This window comes from Myotis lucifugus, unplaced genomic scaffold (genome assembly GCF_000147115.1).
Source record: "Myotis lucifugus unplaced genomic scaffold, Myoluc2.0 scaffold_54, whole genome shotgun sequence".
NCBI lineage: Eukaryota > Metazoa > Chordata > Mammalia > Chiroptera > Vespertilionidae > Myotis > Myotis lucifugus.
Window position 1 is genome coordinate 1,407,146 of NW_005871102.1, and position 18,001 is coordinate 1,425,146.

General features: G+C 41.3%; 1 protein-coding gene across 3 annotated transcripts in view; it reads left to right on the top strand.

Annotated features, from left to right (window-relative positions):
* RABGAP1L (RAB GTPase activating protein 1 like) overlaps positions 1-18,001 on the top strand; it is a 417,083-nt gene that overhangs the window by 87,503 nt on the left and 311,579 nt on the right. For all 3 annotated transcript variants that reach the window (XM_006088927.3, XM_023753953.1, XM_006088928.2), the window contains 2 exons: positions 8,374-8,467; positions 13,987-14,137. In XM_006088927.3, the coding sequence (XP_006088989.1) occupies positions 8,374-8,467; positions 13,987-14,137 (245 nt within the window). The remainder of the gene's footprint in view (positions 1-8,373; positions 8,468-13,986; positions 14,138-18,001) is intronic.

An 18,001-nucleotide genomic window follows, 5' to 3' on the forward strand; every position in this document is an offset into this window, starting at 1 on the left:
TCATCCAGGCTGGCCAGGCACCCCAGTGGGGATCCCCACCCTGAAAGGGGTGCGGGCAGCCTGAAAACAGCCATCAGCCCCTCATCCAGGCTGGCCAGGTACTCCAGTGGGGACCCCCACCCTGAAGGGGGTGCGGGCAGCCTGAAAACAGCCATCAACCCCTCACCCAGGCTGGCCAGGCACCCCAGTGGGGACCCCCACCCTGAAGGGGGTGCGGGCAGCCTGAAAACAGCCCTCAGCCCCTCATCCAGGCTGGCCAGGCACCCAAGCGGGACCCCCACCTTGATCCGGGACACCATTCAGGGCAAACCAGCCGGCCCCCACCCGTGCACCAGGCCCTATCCTATATAGTAAAAGGGTAATATGCAAACTGACCTTAACAGCAGAAAGACTGGGAATGACTGGTCACTATGACACACACTGACCACCAGGGGGTAGATGCTCAATGCAGGAGCTGCCCTCTGGTGGTCAGTGAGCTCCCACATGGAGGAGCTCTGCTCAGCCACAAGTCAGGCTGATGGCTGCCAGTACAGCGGTGGTGGTGGGAGCCTCTCCCGCCTCCTCAGCAGCGCTAAGGATGTCCGACTGCAGCTTAGGTCTGCTCCCCGCTGGCAAGTGGACATCCCCCGATGGCTGCCGGGCTGCCAGAGGGATGTCTGATTGCCAGCTTAGGCCCAATCCCCTGGGAAGCGGCCTCAGCCAGCAGATGGTCATCCCCCGAGGGGTCCCAGACTCTGTGAGAGGGCACAGGCCGGGCTGAGGGATCCCCCCCCCCCGCCCAGTGCACAAATTTTTGTGCACTGGGCCTCTAGTCTATATATATAAAAACCTAAGCGATTGGACGACTGGATGACCAGCTGGTAGCTATGACGCGCACTGACCACTAGGGGGCAGGCACTCAACGCAGGCGCTGCTCCCTGGTGGTTAGTGTGCTCTCACAGCGGGAGTGCCACTCAGTTGACAGGTGGGCACCAGATGCCAGGCTGACAGTTGGTGAGCACAGCTACAGCAGTGTGAGCCTCTCCCATGGACACTCCCCCTGTATGCCTCAGCGGCGGCAGCGACAGGTGCAGTGGGGCCGGGATGAGTGGGAGAGGCACAGTGCCCAGCCCAGGCTTGGGCTCCTTCCTGGCCGCCTGCCACTTCCCGCACTACTTCATGCTGTTTCGGATCAACGCAGACAGCGGGCTGGAGGCCGACGAGCTGGCAGGTAAGGCTGGGCTGCAGTGGCCAGCTGAGGGATGAATCTGTGCACCAGGCCTCAAGTCTATATATATAAAAGCCTAAGCAATTGGATCATCAAATGACCGAACCACCGGTTGACTGGTCGCTATGATGTGCACTGACCACCAGGGGGCAGATGCTCAACACAAGAGCTTCCCCCTGGTGGTCAGTGTGCTCCCACAGCCCCTCCCCCTGGCCAGCCAACCTCCTGCGGCCCTTTCCCCCGGCTGGCCAACTTCCCACGGCCCCCCCAACCCCAGCCGGCCAACCTCCTGCGCCCCTGCTGGCCAGACCCCATCGGCCCCAGTCGCTGGCCAGGCCAAGGGACCCCCCACCCGTGCACAAATTCGTGCACCGGGCCTCTATTATCCTATATTATAAGAGGGTAATATGCAAATTGACCCTAACAGCAGAGCGACTGGGAATCACTGGTCACTATGACACACACTGACCACCAGGGGGCAGATGCTCAATGCAGGAGCTGCCCCCTGGTGGGATGCCCCCTGGTGGTCAGTGTGCTCCCACAGGGGGAGCTCTGCTCAGCCATAAGCCAGGCTGACGGCTGCCCGTACAGTGGTGGTGGTGGGAGCCTCTCCTGCCTCCTCAGCAGCGCTAAGGATGTCCGACTGCAGCTAGGCCTGCTCCCCACTGGCAAGTGGACATCCCCCGAGGGCTCCTGGGTTGCCAGAGGGATGTCTGACTGCCAGCTTAGGCCCAATCCTCCAGGGAGTGGGCCTAAGCCAGCAGGTGGTCATTCCCCGAGGGGTCCCAGACTGCGAGAGGGCACAGGCCGGGCTGAGGGACCCTCCCAAGTGCACACATTTTTGTGCACTGGGCCTCTAGTTATAAATAAAGTTATACACAGATCCTTTTTTGAAGGTTGGAAGGCTTAATTTGATTTTATAAATGTCTTTGTTGATAGTAGGGATGACCTTTAAATGATGGAGGACCTTTGTATTTGAAGGGTCAATGCAACTGTCTAAATGCCACACAGTTTTTATATAAATTTGACTTGATTTTATTTACCTCTCTCTATTAACGTTTTTATGTGTAACTATATTTTCCTAAGTGGTTTAGTAAAGCATGTGTTTGAAAAGGTTGTCTAGATCCATCATGCTAAGAGGAAGATAAGACTTTATTCACGATGATATATCAATAGTATTTTAAATAGTAGCCTAATAAAAGGAAGAGATTGATTGGAAACAGACTGGAGTTCTTAAAATAATTATTGTTGTTGACAAATGATGAACAGAATGTAATAGAAAGACATCAAGGGGATTTTTTCTTTGAGATAAACTTATAATAATAATGTTCTGGTTTTCCCTAGAAAATATTGTTGATAGGTTTGTCATTTCAGTTTTTCCAAGTTGATTTTTCTGAATCAACTAAAATGGTTTTTGACTGAGAAAATCATTTATTTAATCAAATCTTTGGGACATTTAAATAAATTAAAAGAACTATTGAAAAACTGCCTGTAAATCCAGTCAAAGATTTACGATTTGGGAAGATAAGCAGCTTTGCATTACTTAGAGAACAAACACACAAAAAATATGGAGTCTACTTTCTCTTAATGTTTAAAAATGTAAATAAATATAAAATGGACCCCCACTGCCCATGAACTCTAATTCTCAGGAGAAATATGTATCCTTTTCTAATATGCCTATCCTTTTGTTTGGCAACTTACTTTTTTCATTAAACAATCTACTGTGTATACTAAATTAAATGATTTCTCACTCTTTTTAATTGCATATAGTACTCTATGGCATGAATATAGCATAATTTACATTTCCATTTCTCTTTTGAGGGTTTTAAGAGCAATTTCCATTTTTCTTTCTTGCTATTGCAAATATTGTAAAGAATAGTCTTCCTTGTACATATACTCCAAAGCACACACATGGATGTCTAGATTGATCTGAGCTGTGCCCGATCTGGTTGTTGATGGGATGACTAAATTGCTCTCTAGAAAGACTGCAAATGTATGCCCACCTAGCACCCTCCTTTGTGCCTTCACCAACAGCAGATATTATCAGTCTTTTAAATCTTTATCACTCTGATTAGGGACAAGTAGTGTCCATTTTATTTTCATTTCCCCGATTACAAAGTGAGGTTGAGCATTTTTTATATGTTTGTTAGGTAATAAATTTTAATTTTGTAAGTGCCTATATGACTGTTAAACCTCATTTACACTGCTCTTCCTATCAGAGATTTAATATTTCACAATAGCTACAGTTAAATTCTAAACATCTCATTAGGTTTGTACATCTGCCTGCATGTTAGTCTAAAGAGGAGTCAGAAAGACAGTGAGCATTGCTTTCCTAATAGTGTGGGAGAGGAATCATGAAAAACCCCTCCTCCTTTCCACTCATACCCACGCCTTCTGGATTTTTATCTGTTAAAAGGTGTATAATGTTTCGGGATCCCAGCATACCATGGATATACAGATCAAAATTCCTAGGAAACCAGAAATAACCCACCTTATTTGAGGGGAGGGAATTTACCTTCCCCTAGGATTCTCTCCCCTCCTCCCAAATGTTCACCTGTGCCTTCTCTGTCACACTGTGGTCACTCAGGCCTGATTCCTCTTTGACCAGGACCTGCTTTTCTTGGTATGGTGGTCATAAATCAAATCACATGTACTTATGCTAGATTAAGACATCTTAATCATGCTTCATCTGACTGAAGAAATGTAAATATTCCAGACACTGACTTCTAGTGAAATCTAGAGACCCTACACTTTGTCAGTGGTGTTAAGGTTTAGAAGGTGCCTAGAAGCATACAGACCTTGGAACTTATTTTTGTGATAGTCCTTGGAGACTGCTCCTGTGATGTGTTAATAGTAATAATCGGGGTTAACTTTTATTGAACATTTACACATGTCTGGGACTATCATCAGCATTTTACAGCTTTTATTTTCTGTGTTGCGAAGTGCACCCTCTGGACTTTATTTCCATAGGCACAGGTAGGTGGTGCAAAGTTCAGAACCTTTATGTCTAGGAGCACAAGTGCATGCTGACCCCCTAACCCACTTCCACTGCCAACTTAATGATTAGGATTCAGCCTGAAAGATGGTAGTGACCACTGTGCTGGTCATGTACACATTCTGGTGGTGGTGATACTGCTGCATATTTTCTTTTTCTTTTTTTTTAGTATGAGAAACAGAGTTTATTCTTGTTTGATTAGAAGTAACCAAGTACAAAACAGGCATATTTTTTTCTGAGAAACTAAGTCCCTGAGCTGATAACCACTGCTGCATATTTTCAGTGAATCTTTGAATTAGAAGAGACCTTCGAGTCTTCTGCTGCTTGTTATATGCAAGGCACTATATTGTATGCTTAAGAACAGTTCCAGTCTCTAAGAGCTTACAGTCTGGAAATAAATAAAATAAATAAAATAAGTAAATAAAATAAATTCAAGAAGTTAGAGGTACAGACACACAGAGGAAAACAGGTTGAATTCCAGTGGTTAGAATTTGGATTCCCTTGAAGGCTACACAAAGTAAGATTTCTGTTGAATATTTTTAATGGTCATGTTATTCAGTTGAGGGATTAAAACTGTCTAAGAAAACTTAAGTTTCATTCTCAGTACTTTTCTTGAAAAGAGGATGATATTTTGCATAAGTAGAATAATAAACCTGAATCATAGAATGATGCAACAGATTGCCTTTCCTTTCACTGTGACTAGCAACCAGATTTTAGGGCAAAGAATAGATGTATGGATTGTGGTTTGAATTCAGTGGAGTATCTGACCTTCATATAAGTCACATTTTGTATGTTGGCCTTTATCACATTTTTTTAAAAAGGAAAGGAATATATTCTAAGTTATAAATGTACTCATAGGAGATTAATATATCAGATTATGAGATCTTTTCAAATTGGAATAACATATGTAGAACAGCAGTTCTCAATATATGGGAGTACATTGTTACTTCAGAGGGCGTGCCCTTAGTTGAGAATTCACTGTGCACATTGAAGAATATCATTCATGAGAATGGGCTACATATGTGAATGATAGAGAGGGAGAGCCACTGGTTATAGATCACTTATGCTGAGATTCTTTGGCCCTCCATCCACATGTGGATGTATGGAAGGCTTTTTGATTTCTGCAATACAATTTCATTTTGCCACCATTCACCTAATAAGTGTGCAGAGGAAATGGAGCTTCTCTAGCCACAGAGAAGACCAAGAGGATACTTGGCCCTTGCCAGTGGTCTCAGTTTTGAAGAGTCTGTACTACAGACTGTGAAAAATGTAGACAGTTGATATTCAGGATGCCCCCTCTAAAGGAAACATAAATGATTTATTCTTCTGTGTTTTTAAGCGGGATTCCTGGATCAGCTCAGATCATTAGAAAGCCATCTGTAGTTCAAGTTAGTTCCTCAGTAGGTTTTATCACACTTGTAAAAGTTTAATAAAATTTTAGTGGGTCAAGTGCTGTGGACACAAAAATAAATAAGACATGACTTTTTTCTTCAAGGAGGTTATAGTCTAGTTCAGTGATGGTGAACCTTTTGAGCTCGGCGTGTCAGCATTTTGAAAAACCCTAACTTAATTCTGGTGCCATGTCACATATAGAAATTTTTTGATATTTGCAACCATAGTAAAACAAAGATTTATATTTTTGATATTTATCTTATATATTTAAATGCCATTTAACAAAGAAAAATCAACCAAAAAATGAGTTCGCGTGTCACCTCTGACACGCATGTCATAGGTTTGCCATCACTGGTCTAGCTGAAGAAAAAGACCCATAAGTAGCTAATTTTAGCAAAATGTAGTAAATGCAGTGATAAGATATGAACAGGGTATAATATTAACTGACTAAAAGGAACTTAGTTTGGCTTGGCTTTTTCATTCTTGGCTTTGGCTCCCAGCATGTACTAGATGTAGGCACTTGGCACAGACTGGTACCTGCTAATGCCGAGCCCAGCTCCTTTAGAAATGTGGTAGGGAAAACTATACGGAGAGGTGGTATTTGACTCTGGATTCAAACCATTAGCAGGGTAACCACGGGCAAGTTACTTAATCTCTCTGTGCCTCCAGTTTTTTCGTCTTCTAAGTGGACAAATTAGTAGTGACTACCTCATTAGGTTGTTTAAAGGATGAAATGAGATAATGCCTGTAAAACTTAGCATAGTGCCTGGAATATAGATTTTATTTATTTATTTTAAATTTATCTATATTGTTGAAAGTATTACAGATGTCCCCTTTGTTTTTGTGGGTTTTTTTCCCCATTGACCCCTCCACCCTCTACCTGGCCCTCCTAGGCCTTCACCTCTCTGTTGTCTGAGTTCATGGGTTATGCATATATGCATATAAGTTTCCCAGTTAATCACCCCCCCCACCCCTTCCTTCCCTTTGAAATTCGTCAGTCTGTTCCATGCTTCTATGTCTCTGGTTCTATTTTATTCATCAGTTTATTTTGTTCATTAGATTCCACATATAAGTGAGATCATATCATACTTATCTATCTCTGTCTGGTTTATTTCACTTAGCATAATGCTCTCCAGGTCCTTCCATGTTGTTGCAAATGGTAAGAGTTCTTTCTTTTTTACAGCTGTGTAGTATTCCATTGTGTAGATGTACTACAGCTTTTTTATCCACTCATCTGCTAATGGGCACTTGGGCTGTTTCCAAACCTTAGCTATTGTAAATTGTGCTGCTATGAACATAGGGGTGCATACATTCTTTCTTATTGGTGTTTCAGGTTTCTTAGTATATATTCCTAGAAGTGGGATCACTGGGTCAAATCGGAGTTCCATTTTTATTTTTTTAAGGAAACTCCATACTGTTTTTCACAGTGGCTGCACCAGTCTGCATTCCTACCAGCCGTGTACTAGGGTTCCCTTTTCTCCACATCCTCACCAACACTTGTTTGTTGATTTGTCGATGATAGCCATTCAGATAGGTGTGAAGTGATATCTCATTGGTGTTTTAATTTGCATCTCTTAGATCATTAGTGACTTTGAGCTTTTTTTCATATGCCTTTTGGCCTTCTGTATGTTCACTTTGGAGAAGTGTCTATATTGATCCTTTGCCCATTTTTAAATTGGATTGTTTGTCTTCCTTTTGTTAAGTTGTTTGAGTTTCCTCTCTATTTTAGAAATTAACCCCTTATCGGATGTATCATTGGCAATATATGTTCTCCTATGCAGTGGGCTCTTTTTTTCATTTTGTTGATGGTTTCTTTTGCTATGCAAAAGCTTTTTATTTTTATGTAGTCCCATTTGTTTATTTTCTCCTTAGTTTCCTTGGCCCTAGGAGATGTAACTGTAAACATATTGCTATGAGAAATGTCTGAGGTTTTGCTGCCTATGGTTTCTTCTAAGATTTTTATGGTTTCACGACTTACATTTAAGTCTTTTATCCATTTTGAGTTTGCTCTAGTTTACTCTTGTGTATGGTATAAGTTGTGGTCTAGTTTTATTTTTTTGCTTGCACCTGTCCAGTTTTCCCAACACCATTTATTGAAGAAACTGTCTTGACTCCATTGTATGCTCTTGCCTCCTTTGTCAAACATTACTTACTTGAGCATAATGGCTTGGGTTGATTTCTGGGGTCACTGTTCTGTTGATCCATATGCCTGTTTGTGTGCTGGTACCAGGCTGTTTTGAGTACAGTGGCTTTTTAGTATAACTTGATGTCTGGTATTGAGATTCCTCCAACTTTGTTGTTCTTTCTCAAGATTGTTGTGGCTATTTGGGGTCTTTTTTGGTTCCACATAAATTTTTGGAGTGTTTATTCTAGATCTGTGAAATATGCTGTTGGTATTTTAATAGGAATTGCCTTAAATCTGTAGATTGCTTTGGGTAGTATGGATATTTTAATGATGTTAATTCTACCAATCCATGAACACAGTATATTCTTCCACTTGTTTATATCGTCCTCTATCTCTTTTTCAGCATCCTGTAGTTTTCAGGGTACAGGTCTTTTGCCTCCTTGGTCAGGTTTATCCCTAAGTATCTTAATTTTTTTTGTTGCAATGGTATATGGGATTTTTTTTCTTTGTTTTTTTGTTTCCCTTTCTGAGAGTTCATTTAGTGATGTATAAAAATGCCATTGATTGCTGGGTGTTAATTTTGTTACCTGCTACATTGCTGAATTCATTTTTTCATAATGTTGTTGCTTTTGTTTTTGTGTTCTTTTTCTGCAGAGAGTGATAATGAACTCTCAAGTGGAACAGGTGATGTGTCTAAGGATTGTCCTGAGAAGATCCTGTATTCCTGGGGAGAATTGCTAGGAAGATGGTAAAAATTTATTTTTCTTATTGAAAATGTTTACATAATTGATGTGGAGTTAGTTAGATTTTATATTATATAATTTTGTTGTATAAAATATGTGTTCATATATCTTAATATTTAATGAATTTTTAAAAACATAAAAGTTAAAATAAAATCCACAAATACTCTTTATGTTTACCTAGGTCTTCCCCCAGTATGGTCTTATATAACTTACTTTTGAAAGACATATTTGCCTTATTATTTCTCCAGGCATAACATTGCTCAAAGCAGTCAATTTTATGCTGTATGCCAACACACATAGATAGCATTATTATAGGGTTACATTTTCTTTCTTTACTAAGACAGTTACCCAAAAAGGGGCTGTAGAGTTTAGAAATACTCATTTCACCACTGATTATAAACTACAACTCAGTCTGTTTTATTCTTTCTGACTATATTACTTTACATTTTGGGATTTTTTTTTATCTGGAACTATCAAAAAAAAAGTACTCTGTTTATATTTATTGTAAATACTCTGTTTATATTTATTATAATTAAGTTTTTTAAAAAGATAATCATGATGTCATATGCTGATAAAATAATCTTGCCAATGAAAAGATTCCTCCATATCAGTGTAGACATATGGAAAACACTATTTTTTAATTGAGTGTACATATCAGATTATATGCATGCAGGTAGTCCAGGAGAAACTACAGAAAATTAAAAAAAAGTTCAATAAAGTATAAGAACAATTAAACTACTTTTATCTTAAGAGTCAAATGAATGTTATTTATCATGATCTCCTATACATATCCTAAGAGACTCCTGAGTTAATTTGAAGATGTGTATTTATAGATCCAAGGGTTGGAAGGTTTATGACTTTTCATTATAAAATCTGGAGACTAGGTTTGTCAAATTCCTAACCAAAGTGTTGAGCCTATTATGCTTGTAAGGAGTTACCCTAAGAGGAAGAGAGGGCCTGCTGCCTCGCCTTTAAGAAAATTTGATTTATCATACATGTACAAATATAAAAAGAACACATCTCAGAATTTGTTTAGCTCATTAATTCATAGGGAACCAATAAGATATTAGAACCAATCAAAATGAGGATTTGATTTAGAGATTTGTATTCTCCACCTGACAATCCATTTGCATTGTATGAACAGGAATCACTTGAATAGCTGGGTACAAAAAACTTTTGCATTATTATCAGTTTTCTACATATTATCTTCTACCTGATGAGAGTTGTGAATTAGCCTAGCCAAAGACAAATAAATACACCCCTATGCCATTAGATAATTCTCAGAAGCTCCAGCATTCCATTGAAAGGATGTTCAGCAATCTCTTTAGTCCATAGTAAAAATTTTCCACTATTTTTCCCTATATTATATCCAGAAGTTAATTTATTCATTGTAAGCATTGTTGACCTGTCTAAATTTATTTCACATGTTTTTACTGATTTTGTTTAGTGTTATTGTCCCTATTATTTTATGATCAACAATTTTCAATTTAGAGGGCCCTGAGTTAGTGTTGAAGTAAAACTATTCATGACACTTCTTAAAGACAGGTAGACTTCATTCAAAGGGGGCGGGCTATCTTGATACAGGTATAGGGATCACTGAAGTGGGTCTTTTTTTTTATTGCTTAAAGTATTACAAAGAGTATTACATATGTCTCCTTTTTTCCCCCGCCCTTGACAATCCCCTGGCCTCCCCTACCCCCCAGTGTCTTATGTCCATTGGTTATGCTTATATGCATGCATATAAGTCCTTCAGTTGATCTCTTACCCCCCTCTTCCGCCCCCCTACCCTCCCCGGCCTTCCCGCTGCAGTTTGACAGTCTGTTTGAGGCAGCTCTGCCTCTGTATCTATTTTTGTTCATAAGTTTATAAAGGTCTTTATTATCCATGAATGAGTGAGATCATGTGGTATTTTTCCTTCATTGACTGGCTTATTTCACTTAGCATAATGCTCTCCAGCTCCATCCATGCTGTTGCAAATGGTAAGAGTTCCTTCTTTTTTACAGCAGCATAGTATTCCATCGTGTAGATGTACCACGGTTTTCTAATCCATTCATCTGCTGATGGGCACTTTGGCTGTTTCCAGATCTTAGCTATGGTGAATTGTGCTGCTATGAACATATGGGTGCACATATCCTTTCTGATTGGTGTTTCTGGTTTCTTGGGATATATTCCTAGAAGTGGGATCACAGGGTCAAATGGGAGTTTTATTTTTAGTTTTTGAGGAAAGTCCATACTGTCTTCCATAGTGGCTGCACCAGTCTGCATTCCCACCAGCAGTGCACAAGTGTTCCTTTTTCTCCACATCCTCTCCAGCACTTGTCGTTTGTGGATTTGTTGATGATGGCCATTCTGACAGGTTTGAGATGGTACCTCATTGTTGTTTTGATTTGCATCTCTCGGATGATTAGTGACTTTGAGCATGTTTTCATATGTCTCTTGGCTTTCTGAATGTCCTCTTTTGAAAGGTGTCTATTTAGATCCTTTGCCCATTTTTTGAACGGATTGTTTATCTTCCTTTTGTTAAGTTGTATGAGTTCCCTATAAATTTTGGAGATTAGGCCCTTATCAGATATGACATTGGCAAATATGTTTTCCCACGCAGTGGGCTTTCTTGTTGTTTTGTTGATGGTTTCTTTGGCTGTGCAGAAGCTTTTTATTTTGATGAAGTCCCATTTGTTCATTTTCTCTTTAGTTTCAAGTGCCCTCGGAGCTGTATCGGTGAAGAAATTGCTTCAGCATATGTCTGAGATTTTGTTGCCTTTGGATTCTTCTAGAATTTTTATGGTTTCCCGTTTTACATTTAAGTCCTTTATCCATTTTGAGTTTATTTTTGTGTATGGTGTAAGTTGGTGGTCTAGTTTCATTTTCTTGCATGTATCTGTCCAATTTTCCCAACACCATTTATTGAAGAGTCTTGCAGTGGGGGAGAAAGATTGGGCTCAACTTCAAATACAGCAAAAAAAAAAAAAAAAAAAAAGGTTGAATTTACAGCCAGGGTGCAAGGTGGAGGTCAGTGGATGGAAAATTACTAAGCAGAAACCTCAGGGGTAATGTGGGATCCTGGCTAAACTGACCTAAAAAAGGTTCTTAATGAAGACAGATCAGCATGCTCAGACATCACATGGGGGTGTGGAAGATAAGGAACCCAACTGGAAATCAAGCTTGATTAGATATGGAGGATGGGTGATTTTTTAAGGCATTCTCAATGTTTAACTCACCCTGGCACCAGAACCCCTGGTATCTGGCCCCTTTGTCCACCCATTACCCCTACTTTCCTTTTGGAACATATAGGTTCATCACTTAGAGGGCACAAAACAGATAGTCTGGGGGGTGGTGAATGCTGCTGGGATCCATTTGTCCTGCTGGTGCCCAGGACTGCATTCCTGTAGGTAAGTTCCCTGTTAAAACTCTAAATCAACAAGCTGGACTTATCTGCATCATTCTTTGGCCTCTTGGCTTCTTGGGCATTTGGGGGCATGTTGATCCAGAGCCTATGATCCACTTTCAGCTTCAGGGTCACTTCCCCCCCATCCCCTGCCACGCACACACACTTAGCCAATTTGCCATACATTTATCTCAGGAGATTCAGGTGGTTCTTTTTGTGCCTTGACATGCTGCTTAGAAATATTTAGTTAATACATTCATCTACACTAATAAAAGACAAAGATGCTAATTGACCGTACCTTTGCTACACCCCAATCCACGCCCACCAGCCAATCAGAGTGACTATATGCAAATTAACCCAACCAAGATGGCGATTGGCAGCCACGGAGCTGGAGCAAGCAGGAGGCTTGGTTGCCCGGGCAATGGAGGAAGCCAAGCTTCCCACCAGCCCTGAGCTGGCTGTGGCCTCTGCTAAAGGCAACAAAGTTTCAATTATAGAAGATAAACAAATCCCAGATTCTTGCTTCCAGCCAGCCTCCACTGGGAGCTTGGGTGGCTGGGGGTTGTAGCCAACCTGCAAACAGCCATCAGGCCCTCACCCAGGCTGGCCACACCCTTATGGGGTGAGGGTCCCCACTGGGGGGCTTAGCCAGCCTGAAAATGGCCCTCAGCCCCTCACCCAGACTGGTCAGGCACCCCAGCAGGACCTCCCACCCTGAAGGGGCTGTGGCCAGCCTGCAAATGGCCCTCAGCCCCTCACCCAGGATGGCCAGGCACCCCAGTGGGGACCCCACACTGAAGGGGCTGTGGCTAGCCTGCAAACAGCCATCAGCCCCTCACCCAGGCTGGCCAGGCACCCCAGCAGGATCCTCCACCCCCCTGTGAAGGGGCTGTGGCCAGCCTGCAAACAGCCATCAGCCCCTCACCCAGGCTGGCCACACCCTCATGGGGTGAGGGTTCCTGCTGGGGGGCTTGGCCAGCCTATAAACAGCCATCAGCCCCTCACCCAGACTGGCCAGGCACCCCAGCAGGACCCTCCCCTCCCCCCGAAGGGACTGTGGCCAGCCTGCAAACAGCCATCAGCCCCTCACCCAGGCTGGCCAGGCACACCAGGGGGGACCCCCACCCTGAAGGGGCTGTGGCCAGCCTACAAACAGCCATCAGCCCCTCACCCAGGCTGGCCAGGCACTCGTATATAATAAAAGGGTAATATGCAAATTGACCCTAACAGCAGAACGCCTGGGAATGACTGGTCACTATGACACACATTGACCACCAGGGGGCAGATGCTAAATGCAGGAGCTGCCCCCTGGTGGTCAGTGCACTCCCACAGGGGGAGCTCTGCTCAGCCACAAGCCAGGCTGACGGCTGCCAGTACAGCGGTGGTGGTGGGAGCCTCTCCCGCCTCCTCAGCAGCGCTAAGGATGTCCGACTGCAGCTTAGGCCTGCTCCCCGCTGGCTAGTGGACATCCCCCGAGGGCTCCCGGACTGCCAGAGGGATGTCTGACTGCCAGCTTAGGCCTGATCCCCCAGGGAGTGGGCCTAAGCTAGCAGGTGGTCAAATTCCTAGGGGTCCCAGACTGTGAGAGGGCACAGGCCGGGCTGAGGGACCCCCCTGAGTGCACAATTTTTTGTGCACTGGGCCTCTAGTTATAATGAGAAAGTTCATAGGGTGATTTATAAAAAAGTAAATGAGAGGAAGAAAAACCTTTTCTTGATGGTGGAATAACATGGTTCACCAATAAAGAAGATAAGATCAAGGAACATAGTCAAAGACATCACAGAGCTTAAACTCTATCACAGTGATTCCCAAAGTGGGCGCTACCGCCCCCCGGTGGGCGCTGCAGCGATCCAGGGGGGCGGTGATGGCCACAGGTGCATTTAGGGGCGATGAGTAACTGCTATTAAAATTTTAAAAAAATTAATTTCCAGGGGCTGAGTAATATTTTTTTCTGGAAAGGGGGCGGTAGGCCAAATAAGTTTGGGAACCACTGCTCTATCATTATCTAATGCTCTTCCCCCATTTCTCTTTTGACCCAGGCTTATACTTTATGTAAACTCATTAATATACTTTTCATAACAACAGCAGTTCAGCAGTGGTGAGGGGTGTATGAATGTCTTATTTTCTTGTTTTTTTCAGGCACAATAACCTTGGTGCACGACCAAAAGGACTGTTCACACTGGTGAAGAGTGGCATCCCTGAAGCTCTGAGGGCAGAGGTATGGCAGTTGTTAGCAGACTGCCATGACAACCAGGCAATGCTGGATAAATACCGACTTCTCATCACAAAGGTAGGAAGCTATTTTCATGTTATGCTCATGGACAACATTTAACTCGTAACTCCAATAATGCTTTGGACCTATTTCAACATGCTATCGATGGATTGCAGTGAATAGTTCTGCCTTTTGTTGGAACCCTTGCTGGATAGTGGAAACAATACACCATAGTCAGCTGCAAACACTTTATGCCTTGGCTTTCATTTTTCCCTGTAAGTGACTTTATAATAACTATTTACCAAATTGGAATATATTTTAAGTGAAATAAAGTAACCTTTTGTGTTGTTGTTTGAGATTTATGTACAGTTATCTTGTTCACAATATACTTGGCTTCTAGTATACTTTAAAAATCAAATTAACTTAAAATGAAATTAAAAGGCCTTCTGTGCCTAAATGACCTTGCCATTCAATGATGTGGGCAGCTGCCCACATCAGGAGCCTCTGGATTCAATGTAGATTCCTTTGCTTATGTCTAAAAGGCTGATTTTAGAACAGGGTTGGGCAAACTTTTTGACTCAAGGGCCACAATGGGTTCTTAAACTGGACCGGAGGGCCGGAACAAAAGCATGGATGGAGTGTTTGTGTGAACTAATATAAATTCAAAGTAAACATCATTACATAAAAGGGTACGGTCTTTTTTTTTTTTTTTTTTTTAGTTTTATTCATTTCAAACGGGCGGATCCGGCCCACGGGCCGTAGTTTGCCCACGGCTGTTTTAGAACATGGTAAAAGTCATCCTCAATCCTAGACTGTCTTTGTAGGTCTCACCTCCTAATTTTTTAATCTACTCTAAAATGTAGATTTTGAAATAATAGCAACTTTAAACAATTTTAATTCATAAATGTGATTTTTTTGATAACCAAGACATTGTTCCTCAGGATATATCAACTTTTATAATTCCTTAACTCCTCTAATTCCTTTTTCCCTTCCTTCCTTCTTTGCCCCCTCCCTTCCACAAATATTTTTGAGTGCCTAGGATATTCAGTCACCGCTAAATTCAGATTTTTAAACCATCTTTTATGATTAATGTTTTCTACAGTGGCATGTGCAAGGTGATCCATGGGGAGGATGTCTAAAGTTTCATTTGTATTTTTAAAAATACAAACACACAAGGATATGGAGCTGTATTGATACTTGCTATGCTGACATTTGTTGTGCTGTGGTACTGAGATCTCACTAGGTCCTTGGGCCCAGTGGCCACTTGTCCCATGTGGTTCAGGAGTGACCTGAGAGAAGAAGGGGTTTGCACACCTTGGAGCTGAATAACAGTGGTGCTGACACTCATATGTTCACTTTCAGAATATTACAGTTTTTTACAGTTTACATGTGCTTGATTACATGGATTTATAGGTTACCTAGTTTTAATTTAACCTTAACTCATAGGATGGATGAGCGCTTTGAAAAGATTGCTGTCACATGATGTTAATAGCAAGATGTTTAAAAAACACTGATCTATCCCTTCAAGTAAAAAATAATATTATGATGATGGATGACAGAGCACCTGCTGTGGAAATAAACTCATGTTATAGAGAATGGCATTTGACATATTTGGCAATTTAAATACCACTATGTGATTTTGCCACTGAAAACTACATGTGTGTTATTATAAAAACTCTTTATGTCTTCTTACTTAAAAACCTGAAATCAGGAATTTCAAATATGGTTAAATTTGTACAAATAGTTGTAGAGAATTTGGAGACTGAATGTTAAAAATATAAAAATTACAGTATAATACAGTAGTACTGGTATGTAATAAAAATAAATAGTGAAAGAAATAGACATATATTGGAAGTTTATGCTCAGAAAAGTTTTTATTGATGGGGCTATCTGAGCAAAAATGTGCAAAGACCATAATTCTGGATGTCAGATCCCTTTTTCATATAAATAACAAACTGTACTTTTAATGGCTGCTCATGGGGTAGCAGCTAGAGGCTTTGTTAATTCATACCTTTCAAGATTTCAGACTTTGGGGGAAAAATTAAAATATTATTTATGAACTCCTGACACTACAAGTATATGCTCATATATGTGATAAAAGTTTTACCATATATACCAAGCGCCACGTAAGGAACGTGCTCAAGGTCCCAAGCTAGTAAGTAAGCAGCAGAGCTTAGAATTTGAAGCCACGGTCGCCCTCCATAGTGAACACCAACCTTTCCTCCTGGATTTGACTCTCACTCTTCCCACATATTAATTTGTGATCTTGAGAAGTTATCCCAATTTTCTAAGCCTCAGTTTCATCATTTGTAAAGCAGGGATCATTACTGGGATTGTTGTGGGAATTAAATAAAATGATACAGTGCTTGGCACGTAGTAAGTATTCAAGATTAGCTTCTACTATTTTTACCAATATGATATTACATCATGAACATGATAATAGAGATAATGGCTGTGGTGTCAGTGTATACTTCTACTTCAATATGTGTGACAACTTCCAGTCACGTGATTTTCATAAGAACACATGATGTGAATAACAGCTGATGGAATGGAGAAGGAATCTTTTTAGTAGAAGCATCAAGTGTCAGATTTGTTTTTTTTGTGTGTCTTTTTTTCTGGCTGGTGTATATCATGTAATGTTTGAATTCTAAAACTTGACTTTGTAGTGATTTCACGAGTTATTATTTTAGTGGTTATGCATATTCAAGTATATCATAAAGTCCAATGATATTCTCTAAAAGTCACTCCTAATGACTGTCTGATAAAATCAAGATTGCAAGGCAGGCATTAATTTCATTCACTTATTAACACACTCATTTATTCAGTAACTTTTTTTTTCTTTTTTTTTTCTTAATATATTCCATTGATTTTTCACAGAGAGGAAGGGAGAGAGATAGAGAGAGTTAGAAACATCGATGAGAGAGAAACATCGATCAGCTGCCTCCTGCACATCCCCACTGGGGATGTGCCCGCAACCCAGATACACGCCCCTGACCGGAATCGAACCTGGGACCTTTCAGTCCGCAGGCCGACGCCCTATCCACTGAGCCAAACCGGTCTCGGCATAGTAACTCTTTTTAAAAAATTAAATCTTTATTGTTTGAACATATTACATATGTCCCCCTTCCTCCTCCTTGACCCCTTTTAACCCACCCCCAGAACTTTTATTGAGCATCTTTTATGACTGCACTCTCTGTGGTTTCTAGGGCTATGTAGATGAAAAGAGTTCATACCCTTGAGGAGTGTAGCTTTGGGGGAAGCCAGGCCTGTACACAGATAGGTCGAGTATATTCTGATATAGGGTATAATAGTTATCTTAATCATGTGTGTGGAATATAGATGAAGTAGTAACAGCTCTGCTTGGGTGAGCCAGGTGGGAATTAAATATGTCTGAGGAGTCTAGGAGAGGGAGTGCATTGTAAGGGGGCGTTTATGTAATGACTCACCTATCAGTTAGTGACTTGGTTGGATTATTCAGGGAGTCTTAGAAAGTGAAATCTTTCCTTCCCTCACTCCCACCCCAGTTATCCAACTACATTCACTGTTCACGGATCAATGCTTGTCCCTTGCTAAATGGGAAGAATGTAATACAAGTTTATTCTTTTTAGAATAAACATATGAAATGAAGAACTGCAGAAAAATATGTTGTATCAAAAAGATATCACAAGAGAATATTTATTTGATAACCTAGGATTGATGTAATAGAGTTTTATCAAGTAATATAATGTCTACTCAATAAATGTTTGAGTACCTGTTGTTTAAGTTCTGTGCTAGGATGGTGATGCATATTAATTTTTTAAATCAGTGAACTGAAAAATACCCTCTATTGGCTAAATATAAAACAGTATAAACTTGCAAAGAAGAAGGCCAAGTTTATAAACTACAGAGAGCATGTGCTCGAACCTCTATAAGAGAGCAAAAAGGGCAATAATTGCCAATATT